This window comes from Hemiscyllium ocellatum, chromosome 14 (assembly GCF_020745735.1).
Source record: "Hemiscyllium ocellatum isolate sHemOce1 chromosome 14, sHemOce1.pat.X.cur, whole genome shotgun sequence".
Lineage (NCBI taxonomy): Eukaryota > Metazoa > Chordata > Chondrichthyes > Orectolobiformes > Hemiscylliidae > Hemiscyllium > Hemiscyllium ocellatum.
Window position 1 is genome coordinate 35,449,391 of NC_083414.1, and position 12,914 is coordinate 35,462,304.

Below are 12,914 nucleotides of genomic sequence, written 5' to 3' on the forward strand. Positions count from 1 at the left end.
TTGGCTTTGGACCTTCAGGTGACTATCCTCCAAGGCAGTCTTCAGGACGCAAAGTGGCCGAACAGAGGCTGATAGCCAAGTTCGGTACCCATGGGCTGGTCTCAAGTGGGACCCTGGGTTCATGTGACACTACAGGTGACCCCACTGCACTACACACACACACACACACACACACACACACACACACACACACACACACACACACACACACACACTCCTACAGACCCGTACACTCACGCAGACCCTCTCTCAAACACAAGCTCTCTCTCATACGCTCACATATACACCCCCCACACTCACACCCACGCATGCACCCTCTCACAAACTTATACCCCATTACACTCAAACACATACACATACATACACTGTCTCACAGACACACACACACATAAGTTTGTGGGATTAATGTGTACATGCAGAATTACATTTTATTTTGTTCAAAAACTGCATGAATCCATGCATGAATCTGTAAATCCCTTTTTTTAGAAATAGAATCAGTCTGAACATTGAGGCACAACAGATAGACTTTAACCTCACGCTTTCAATGCATTATCTGAGCTGACATGGCACCTAATGTTAAAGTTCACTTGAGAATGTAACTTTAAAAGAAGTTCTGGGATTTACATATGAAAGAACTAAAACCAACATGGTCATTCTAAGAGATGAGAGACTTAACAAACAAGCTAGGTCTTTTTCAATTTCAGTTGCATCACACTGTAAACCTTTGCTAGAAATTCTGTGCATTATGATCTTATACTTCATGACCACGTGATGAAGAAGCAGCACTCCGAAAGCTAGTGCTTCCAAATAAATGCTATTGTACAATAGTCTAGATTAGGGTGGTGCTGGAAAAGCACAGCAGGTCAGGCAGCATCCGAGGAGCAGGAAAATTAACGTTTCGGGCAAAAGCCCTGGTTTCCAGCATCGGCAGTCCTTGTTTTTACCCACTACTGTACAATAACCTGGTGTTATATGCCCCAGTCCAACACCGGCTTCCCCAAAACATTTATTTTGTATTGCCTCTATCCAGTCTTTTTGCCAAAATAAATCACTTCACACTTTTCTGCATCAAATTTCAACTGCCTCTTGAACATGCAGTCTGTCAATCTCTCTATGTACTCCTGAATATCTATGCAATCTTCATAGTTTACAATACTTCCAAGTACAATTATGTAGTGACAGCAGTGAATCCACCTCAAAAGCTGCAAAACTTACTACAAAAATATTAATGACCATTTAGGAAATGAAAGAAAAGTCACCCCAGAATCTGTGAGGAGCTGCTCGTTTGGTCACATTCTGTCTCTAATATGCTTGCTGCTCCAGTTCTACCAATCGCTGCTTCTTTCAAATAGGGACATAATTTACGACTGAAGGAATAGCAAAGGTGGGAGGGGAGGAACATATGTTAACAGACCTGGTTGAATATTCAGGCTGACTCTGCAGCCAACATGCAGGAAACTTGGTTCTGCACTTTGAAGGGAGGTAAGACAAAGAAAATTTGCAGAAGTACCAATTAGTAGGTGGGTTGCAGTTTTGGGTATGAATTTTTTGCCTATAAAGGAGCATCTGGTTTATGGAAGTAGGATCAGGTCCCAATGAAGAACACGCTGTCCAGTAAGTAGCTTTATTAGCGTGAAAGGGTGGCTGATCTGAAGATGCAGTTCTAGAAGATTGTGCTATCTTGTGGTAATTTCTGAATGAAATCAGAACGAATTCTGTAATATCTGTAATATCATGGTGCATTGTTCATTTCAACGGCTTGCATTTGGCCAGAAGTTCTAAGTGACACATGATTATTGTTTTGATGACTAACCAGATGTGCAAAAACATTCTTTTGCTTCCTAAAGCTAATTCCATCAAAAAGTATTTTTTGCAAACAAAAAAGTTGGTATTGACTCATTAATGTCTATATAGTGGTTTTATGATCTACTGGGGCTATGCTCCATTTGAGTTCCTTTTATTTTCTATTTCAGTGGAGATTGATTTTCCCCAAAGAGTTCAATTTGAGAATAAAATATCTGTCCTTTAGCTTTAACATGTGTACAAACATTCTTTTTATACAATATATTTTTCATTAAAGTGCAGATGATCATGGACTGAGGAGCATTAGCTTGGATGATTCACAGAAAAGTGAATTAAACCATTTGTTATCTGATGCTTGGCATGAAACTGCAACATTTATTCAAATGTGTTCTCCTTGATGCTCCTTGACCTTTGGGAGTCAGTATTCCGACATGATCATCAGCATTTACTTGAAACAGATAAACAAGTGGAAAGAAATTTAAAACTAGCAGAAGAGTGCCCACTCCATGAAATTAGTTTTCAAAAGGGGCAGCAGTTGTGAAACTCATTCATAGTAAGTTACCTGGTTGCAAGATGTTCACATTTTTACTTTGGAAATGGAATATGGTAGAACTGTTCACAATAAATTAACAAAACATGCTATTTATATATAATTGCCTGGTTGTACATACCTTAAACATTGCTAAAGACATGAATTTGAGGCTTTTCATCTTGCACTCATTAGAAATAAAACGGAAGAAAGAAAGGCATAAGTTATATAGTCTGAAAAAAAGGTGCCATTTGGTTGGAAATGGTTGCCATTGAGATGCAGCAGGATCTGTTAACTGTGTTAGCTTACTGCCTATTTTTAAAGTAGGCAGATCAACCCTGATTTGGTCAGGGTGTTGACCCAGGAATGTCTCCACTGCCTTCTACTCATGGGAATAGTGAATGCAATGTGTAGATATATTCCTTTTGACTTTTCTTATTTGTACAATAGATTCCAAATTAAAAATAAATACCTATATATGTATAGCACATACACAAATATTATGCTAATACACATACATACAAAAGTATAGTCTTTCACATGTGTTACCTTGCATATCTAAAGATTAAATCCATAAAATAAAACCCAAGTGCAGAAAGTAATGTCAGGGCGTGATTGCATTACTTAATCAAGGGGTTGGGAAAATGAGAAAAGAACCAAAAAAAGCAGTCCTCAAGAAAAAAGAGCTCTAAAACAGCCTGCAAAATAGTATTTTGATCCACTTCAAATTTCACAACCAGCTCACCGAAACTTCTGCCCCAAATTTATTCAGTTTCCACTACTTTTGTCTTCATTATGAACTTTTCAAAACTATCTTAACAACAATTGAATCACTCCCCCTAATCACAATATTATTCATTATCTATTTTCTTTATCTCTGTCTGTGAAGAACATTGAGATACTGAAGGTCAAATATAAATGCAAGCTGTTACTTCATGTACCTCATCATTTTCATCAAAAATAGGATTTATGTTCCTTGGCCAAAGTAGAACAGTGGCATGTAAATCTAGGTCTGCAGGATTGAATATATAAACATCTAACAGGTATTCTAATCTGCGACGAAGTTCCTGTAAAACAAATAAGAATTATATACTCAAGAGTATTTGGCCATAGAATTTCCTGTGGAATATGAATTCATCTTTAATATTTATATTTCATTGATACTGAGTTCTAAAATCATTTCATGTTTTTGAATAAGAATTCAGGACCAAAAAATCCATGTAACAGCACAGAGGCAGATTTTGTAAGATTTAGGCATTAATGTCAATTTAGTAATTGTTTACCAAATAAACATTCTAAAAATGTGACTCTCTATAAAGTGGATTTTACTAGGAGTGGGGGTGGTGGGATGGCCTGGGGAAGGGGTGGGATGACTAACCCACCTCTTCACTATAAAAATCAGTCAAGTATCTTACTGATGTAAAATCCGGGCGCCTTGCAATAATAATACGCTAATTGCTTGTAAGGACTATATCTTTGTATTTTTCTGTGCTTTTGTTTGTTGGTTGAAATAAGAAAAGGATTATTTTAAAAATTAAGGATTGTGAAAAGATTACTGCACTTTTTAAAAGCAAGTTACCTGACACTCCTTGTAAGTGTTGTTTGCACTGTTGTTTGTTGCGGTATGGAAGTTTGCAAACAAACTGCAGCCAGGACATATGTATGCACAGTGATTGTAGCTAACTGGCATGGGGAATAGTGACCCATTATTGATAACAAAGGCCTTTGCCTGTCAATGTCTATGTGATGGACTTGCACATAGCTGAACAGATTGTGGATGTGAACATTTTGGGCCGAAATCACCAGACCTCCTGAAAGGAAGAAGCCATACAATCATAGAGTCATTGAAATCTGCAGCATGGAAATAGGCCCTTCGGTGCAATCTGTCCATGCCGTCCAGTTTGCACGATTAAACTAGTCCCACTTGCCTGCGTTTGGTTCATATCCATTTATAGCTGTCTATTTTCTGCAGTTAAAAACCACCTCAAGCCTGAAGAAAGCCAGTTTATTTCCTTCAACAGAGACTATAACTTGTGGCTTTTAATCAATATGTCAGAGACCTTAGAAAGTGAACCAGTCTCTTTATTCCTGCAAGCAAATTAAGTTTGCTGAAGCAGAAAGATTGAGGAGCAGCAAGTCCTGACAAGCAAAAAGGATCACCTCAGTCAACACTGTGGACAGGGATGATTGAACTTTCCTTCTGCCCATGACTCTCAAGTATTTTTGAGAGTCTGTATGTACACATAGGGGAATTTTATAAGAGGTTTAAAGTTTTAACTAGTAGAGTTATATGGCGAAAGTGAGGACTGCAGATGCTGGAGATTAGAGTTGAGTGTGTGGTGCTGGAAAAGCACAGCAGGTCAGGCAGCATCTGAGGAGCAGGAGAATTGTGTTTCGGGCATAAGCCCTTCATCAGGATGGGCTGATGAAGGGCTTTTGCCTGAAAAATTGATTCTCCTGCTCCTTGGATGCTGCCTGACCCGCTGTGCTTTTCCAGCATCACGCTCTCGACAATAGAGTTATATGTTGATAGTTCATTATTGCTTTGCCTGTAGTGATAATCTATGTATTTGTAATAGATAATTATTGTTAAGTAGAGAAATCTGGCCATGCTTTCTATCAACCTGGGTTAAAAGACAGATAAATTGGAAAACTTTCTGTACTTCTACAAAATTGTTAACTTTTGTGATGATTCTGGAAATAACAAGGCTTGGTTCCCAGCGCACTAAGTGAATGAAATGTAACAAAGTTAGGGATTGTTGAGATTGATATGAAACAAAGGAAATGTGAATTCGGCTGTGGCATTAACACAGATAAAGGAAAAAAGCCAGCTTTTGTACATTTAAGACATGGCACTGGAAATGGCAAAGGATTTCTTGCAAGTGGCAGAGTTGGCTTTGTTGGTTTCAAGGGAACTTTCAAACCCCAGGTTGATTGATTTGGAGAATAAACTGGAAGTGGCATTGCCTGACAGAGCTACAAAGCCAGAGATAGTAGAAATACTAGCAGGGCACTGCATTTAGAGGAATTACAAGAGAAACCAGGTACCCCAGGAAGTGAAACATCAGAACCAAGTGATACTCAATATAGTTCAAGCACCTTAAACCTTATAAAAGAATGGAGAAACTAGAGAAGGCAGAAAAAAGATAAGGAAAGGGAAATTAACAGGAAGGAAATTGACCGAAGGACTGTTAGACAGGCAGCACTGATGAATGATAATGATGATGAACTAATCCATAAAACTAAATCTTTCTCCATTTACCCTATAAAATTGACCTTGATAGAAATTGAAAGAGTAAAAGAAAAGCAAGTAGCTGGGATAAAGAATGGATAGCTGGGAATGCTCAAGGTCCTCCTCAGCTCAGAATGTAAAATGCTAAGAGTGGAGGTCAAAATTGGAAACCAAGACATTTCCATTGTAACAAGATGGGACACATCCATTCAGAATGTTTGAATTTGCAAAGGAAACCCATTGGACCTATTGAGACTTATAAGAATTTATCTGAAAAGGCCACAGATCAAATAATAGCTTTAACCAGAACTAAGTGATTCGAGGTAAACACTGCTGTGGGTGTGGCAGATGAGAGATATGAAAGGGTTTTTGCTGAAAGAGAAGATAACCCCCTTTTTCTTCAATGAGCATCCAAGGCCATAGCTATAGTAAAAGGAACAGGGGATTCTCAAACTCTCTTGCTCAAGAGGAATTTATCTTTCTCTCCAGAGAGTTCAATGAAAGCAAAGTATTAGTAGATATAGGTAGAGAGTATATCTCAGTTCTACTATACAATTGGCTTATTGTCTGGACATGTGGTAGTCTGGTTAATTAGAATTTGGAGTTGATTTACTTCTGGGAAATTACTTAGCAGGAGTGAATGTTATAGCTTTACCTATAGTCACAGAGGTTCAGTTGAGGCTAAAGAGATGGAACAGTTTCAAGAACAGGTTCTGGATATTTTTCCATTGTATGTTGCGTCCTGAGCAATGGCTAAACAAAGACAATCACCAGAGGTCATGGTAATACCACAGGTGGCTGTCAGGGTACCTAAAACTGTATTCATGAATGGAGATAATTAAAAAATATTTGGAATGTCTGTGACTTAAGGCTCAGGAAGCAGATCCAGAATTAGATCCAGAGACAGCTCGCATTGAAGCTGAGGCTGAAGGAGTTCCAGAGTATTACTAAATTAAAAATGACACCCTCACAGACCTGCAGACTAAAAATAGGCAGTTGTTTATCAAATAATGGCTCCACCTATATCATAAGGAGATATTTCAAATAGCACGTGAAATTCCTGTGGCAGAACATATCGAATTTGGAATATGCAGGGAATGATGAATAAGTATTTTACATGGCCAAGACATCATAAATGCAGAGTGCAATTTTGTTAAGCATATGTCAGGTAGCATGAAAACATCAACATGTAATCAAACCAGTATTTTTGAACAACCGTTATATTGAATGCTTGTAGATTGTGTAGGACTATTACTAAAAACGAAAGTAGGACATTATTTTATCCTTAAAATTATGGCAATGACAATCTGATCTCCAGAAGGTATTCCTTTAAGGGCAAGAGCAATTTCTGAACACTGGGGCTTTACACGTATTAGAGGGGTGAGGTTTTGGGTGATGGAAAATGTAGGCTTTAAAAGCAAAAGAAAAAGGCAGCTTTGCAAGTTAGATATTGGAATAACAATGTACGATGGGACAGGAAGAGTTAAAGTGTACAAACATAGATAAACAACAGCAAACAGGATCAAAGGAAGAAAAACGGTTAGAAGATAAAAATGAGTGACTCCTTCTTTGAACGCACACAGTATTCACAATGAAAGTAGAAGAAGAGAAATAGATTTTCTAATAATAAACAACTGCCCTCCTGTAAAGGCTAAGGAAGGTAGGAGACAAAGAAAAACTATAGAAATCTAAATAAAAACACAAAATTGCCTAAATATGCCACTGGTCAGGCAGCATCTGTGGAAAGTAACAGAGTTAACATTTCAGGTTTAACCACAAACTCTGTTTCTTTTCACACATGCTGCCCAACCTGTTGAGTATTTCCAGCTTTTCCTGTTTCTTCACAAACTAAAGAGGAGATACAAAGCCAAGGTACTCCACACTAACACAAAATGCTGAAAAAATGTGACAACAGTATGCATGGAAGGTTTGGAGACAGGAACACATTCACTGCAATAGTTTAATATATTATACCAATCATATATTATTGTATATTCCCATTTTTGCACATTCAATTAATTTGATTTTCGCACTCTAACCAATGTCACAGATGACTACTAGTATTTAATTGATTACTGATTTATTTCATACTTACTTTGATTCTTTCATTCAGAGCTGCAACACCTTTACTTTTTGCTTCATTCACATAATCTATCACTTCCAGCATTTCCTTTGTACTCTCAGGAATATTCAAAGCTTTATCTACAATGTATTCAAATTCATGACAAATTCTAGAAAAAATAAAATTGAAAATTATACTGTTATAGTCAATAAGTTTAAATTTAGTAAGACTTCTTGATAATTATTGAGGAAAACATTTTCCAGGAAGATATAAATGCACACTTGGAAATTTTCATGTTAGGTTATGCATGAAATTAATGGTGGGTTGTTTTCTTGAACCACTGCAGTCCGTTTTATGTAGGTAGACCTGTAATGCTGTTTAGAAAGGTGTGCCAGCAACACTGAAGGCATGGCAATATATTTCCAAGTCTCGTTAGTGAATGGCTTGGAGGGGAATGTGCAGATGGTGATATTCCATATTTATGCTGCTCCAACCTGCAAGATGGTAGTGTTTGTAGATTTAAAGGCAGCTGAGCTGACAGACTACCACAGCAAGAACCATCTACCTTTGTGCCAAGTATGATTCTAACCAGTAAAGAATTTTTCCCATGATTCCCATTCACAAAGTTTTGCAAGGCTTCTCCATGCCACACTTGGTCAAATCCTGTCTAAGGAGCCTTGATGAATTTCTACAGTGCATCTTGAAGATAGTCACACTGCTGAAGTGGTGAAAGTGGTTTATGGACATCATGCCAATCAAATTGGCTGCTTTGTCCTGAATGGCATCAAGCTTCTTGAGTTTTCATGGAGGTGCACTTATCCAAGCAAGTGACAAGAATTCTATCACACTTCTGACTTACGACTGCAGATAGCAGACAGCTTTCGGTAGTCAGGAATTGAGTACTCATTGCAGAGTTCCTACTCTCTGACCTGCTGTTGTATTTATATGACTAGTTCAATTCAATTTCTGGTCATGGCAACTTTGAGAATGTTGACGTGGAGGATTCAGTGATAGTATGTCAAGGAGTGATAGTTTGATTCTTTCTTGTTGGAGATGGTCATTGCCCATCATTTGTGTGGCTCAAATGTTATTTGTCTCTAATCAGCCCAAACCAAAACATTGTCCACGTTTTGCAATATTTGGATGTGACCAGTTTGGATATCTGAGGAGTCACAAATGATGCTGAACATTATGCAATCACCAGTGAACATTTCCACTTCTGACCTTATGGTGGAGGGATGGTCATTAATGAAGCAGCTAAAGATGGTTAGGCCTAGAACACTAACCTGAAGAATACCTGCAAAATAGACCTGGGGCTGACATGACCCACTATTAACAATCAGACCATCTTCTTTTGTGCCATACCGGACTCCAACAAGTAAAGACTTTCCTCCTGACTCACAGTTTTTCCAGGCTCCTTCCAGCCACACTCAATCAAATGTTAAGGAAAGTCACTCTTACCTCATCTAATTAACTGTACAAATGCACGTTTTTGTCAGATGTTCTGAACACTGTATCATTTTGGTACAAGAAATTAATATTGCATGTAAGAAATGTCTTTCAGGATTATAAAACAAGAATTGAATTAATAACCATTTGTTATTTCAGTCATCAACAGCATTTGTAACACTGACTTACGCTTCATTTTCTTCTCTGTGTTTTGCAACTAATCCATCCAGCAGTATATCTGCAAAGCTCTTTGCTTTTTCTGACAATCCATGTTTTATGTCTTCGCAGTCCAATCGCACCATATGAAAGTGGGCAACTTTTATTAAACTCATGATCTCCACTGACAAGTGACGAAATTGTTCTATGAACTTAACAGAAATTTCTGAATTATTGAAATATTAAAGAGGAATTACTGGGTTTTGACTGAATATGAGATTGTCATCAGCAAGTTAATATTACATCATATGTGTTTACTATTGTTTTCCTCCTCCTCTACTCACATCCCTCTCTCTGTCTTCTTCTCCTAATCTTTCATCTTCCCCCATCTTCTCAAGTAAGTCAGTCAAACCTGCACAGTTTCAGCACTTTGACACTTCCACCTTGTGGCTGTGATTCATGTGTGAGCCAAGGCAGTGAAAGCTTCCAGAATTTTTGATTATAAAGAGTATCGATGCAGAAATAAATGCTCTTCTTACCCAGTGGCCATGTATAGTTCCAAATAAGAAGCACAGAATCAGAAGTTTCATCTTTCTGTTTATCTTAAGAGTACACAGACCTATTTTGGCAGCCCAAACTTCTTCAGCTAAAAGCTAACAACATTCATGAGAGATTCAAACACTTTCAGACCACTTCTGATCTGTACAACTCAGTGCCACATTTGTTATTAGTTGAACTGTGTGAGAGTTCAAGCTTCAATTAATTGATATTTTAAATCAATCAAGTGAATTACAATACTGGCATAAGTTTCCATTTGTGACAGAATTTTTCTCCATAGATCAGAAATGGTTTTCGAATTCATTGGCATGCCTATGTCATGAAGAGTTTACCCAATTCACCATGAAAGTGTTGGGTTTAACTTATATTGAACTATTACTTTTAAGTTAAATGGAACCCAGAACATCTAAACTTCCTAAAGCAGGCAGAGAATGGGGAAAGAGAAATTTGTATTAAATTTATATAGACAAGAGTGAGGAATGTTACCACAGCACTAACTTTACAGTTTAAATTGAAAAAGCAAGCATTAGTTGATTCATTCCATTATGGCAACATTGTGTTAATTGTTTGAAAAAAGGGGAAAACTTTGACTATATGATGGAGTAGGAATTCAAATTGAGAAGGGTGGGTGGCAGATTGCAGTCTTGAGACCATAATAGCTCGGGGATGGTTTAAAATCAACTAAGACTTTCAACTTATCTTGCCAAATAAAAACGTTATCCTCTCTCTGTTCACTGGCTTGCAGTTTCACCCAATTCACTCAAACTCACTCTGGAGACTCTATCACAGCTGTCTTCAAAATATAGGCAAAAGGGGACAAGGAATAAATAATCAAATGAGAGACTATCCCTAGAAACTCAGAACAGTTGATCAACTTGCTGGTAAAGGAAGTGAAATTTGCTAGAACTGTTACTCAGCAAGATTACTTACTAGTCACAAAATGGAACAACTTGAAAATTCATATCTGTACCTAACTTACTGAAATGATAATCATAACCATACTGTCTGGAAGGTAACCTGATGGAGCATGATATCCCATTCATAGAACAAAGAGATTGTATTTGTATATCCATTGGTCATACTTTTGTATGGTTAGAGATGTAAAAGGAAAAGTTGCAATAGTCCCAGAAGATCACATTCCTCCTCTCTTTTTAGAAAGCGACAATTGATGGTAGTTTAATTTGAGGGTTATGAATCCTTAGACTTGGGTGAGGTTAAAAAGGCAAGCCCTTTATGGCAACCTTAGCCACAGCAGGAATTGAACTGATACTGTTGGCATCATTCTACTTTGCAAACCAGCCATCCAGCCAACTGAGTTAATGTGCAATAATGTGCACTGATCCAAGGGACACAAATTTAGCTTTTAAAAATGATCAGGGAGTGTGACTGGATTTTCTGATAACACTCCTGATCTCAAAGAAATCTATTTGCACTAAGATTTTGTGCCCATGGATGGCTGTTGTGGGACAGTGGATGTGTTCCTATCTTTGAGCCAGGAGGCTTGGGTTCTAGTTCTACCTACTCCAAAGGTGTGCAACAACATTGATTGGGGGAGAAAAAGATCAGTGATCTCTATGGCATTATATTACAATTTCACAGAGGGCAGTTTGGATCCGGTGCTAACTCAAGGGGATGGTGTGGCATACAGCAGAGTATGTCAGCAAGTAGCTAAACAGATAATGAAGCATTCATACAGAGCAAACCATAAAATTAAAAGCACTTAATGTTCAAAATTTATGTTTTCAGATAGTAAAATAAGTAATGATATTTGGATTAAGATTGCATTCAAGAATTTTATTTTTTGAAAGCATGCTTACTATTATAAAGATGTAGAATTTTAAACAAATGGTTAAACTCAACATTAACAAAAATAAGATTGTCCTCTAAGGACCAAGGATGGAATCTAGCAGCAATTATAAAGTTAATACACAATTAAAAATCTAGAACTTAATCATCAAAACCCTCCCACAACACTGACAGCATCCCCTGGTCTTCATTTTCCATTCTGCTACCATTGACATCCAAAGAATAATAACGCCCCAATTCCGCCATCTCCAGCCAGTTGCCACTATTCCTCTCTCCTCCCTTGTCAGCATTTTGCAGAGACAGTTCCCTCATGGACATCTTGGTTCACACATCTTCCACTTTCAACCCCCCCACCCCCCCCCACACACACACACACACACACACACACACTTCCACAGCACCTTTCTATTCAATCACAGAAGATGTAACACCTGCCCATTTTCTTCTTCCTTCCTCACTTTCCAAGGCTCCAGACATATCTACCAAATGAAGCATTGATTCACCTGAACTTTACTTAATCTACTCTACCATATTTGCTGCTCACAATGTGGTCTCCACATTAGGAAGATAAAACACAGATTGTGCATCTGCTTTGCATACCACCTACGTTCTATCCATAAAAATGACCACAATCTTCCAGGTGGCTGCCATTCAACACACCACCATGTTCCCTGGTCAACATTTCTATCTTGAGCTGACTGCAGTTCTCCAGTGAGACACAGAGGAATCTGGAAGAGCCACATCTCATCTTCTACTTGGGTACTCTGCAGTCTTCAGGACTCAGCATCAAGTTCTTTTAATTTTTGAACACCTCTTTCTATGGCCCACACCCACACCCCAGGCCCTTTCATGACAACGGTTGCTTTCAGCTGCTTTCCTGATGAAGGGTTTATGCCCGAAACATTGATTCTCCTGCTGCCTGACCTGGATTGCTTTTCAGCACCACACTCTTGACACTGCTTTCAGCACAGCCAACCCATTTATACCATTAGACCATATGGCCCAATATATGGTCCCACTATCAGCTTTCCTTTCTCCCTGACATACTAACACCCATCCTTTGTCTGCCTAACTGTCATTCTCTCTCCTTGGGCTCCATCTCCACCTATCCGCTCACTGTTTCCCATCCCTACTCCTAATCCCTTCACTTCTCCCCAGCCATGTCTTCAACATATTTAATACCGTGCCTAGCTAGCATCAGTTCTAAAGAAGGGTCAATGGACTTGAAACTATTTCTCTCTACAGACACGGCCAGACCTGCTGAGTTTCTCGAACAATTTCTATTTTTGTTTTAGAGCAACCACCGTTCTTTGTTTTGG

The 12,914-nt window shown here is 38.2% G+C and overlaps 1 protein-coding gene across 1 annotated transcript in view; it reads right to left on the reverse strand.

Moving 5' to 3' along the window:
* Positions 1–12,914, reverse strand: part of dnah12 (dynein, axonemal, heavy chain 12) — a 260,737-nt gene that overhangs the window by 200,617 nt on the left and 47,206 nt on the right. Inside the window, exons 11-13 of the mRNA XM_060835852.1 lie at positions 9,265–9,443; positions 7,660–7,795; positions 3,274–3,399 (exon numbers count right to left, since the gene is read on the reverse strand). Coding sequence (XP_060691835.1) covers positions 3,274–3,399; positions 7,660–7,795; positions 9,265–9,443 — 441 coding nt within the window. The remainder of the gene's footprint in view (positions 1–3,273; positions 3,400–7,659; positions 7,796–9,264; positions 9,444–12,914) is intronic.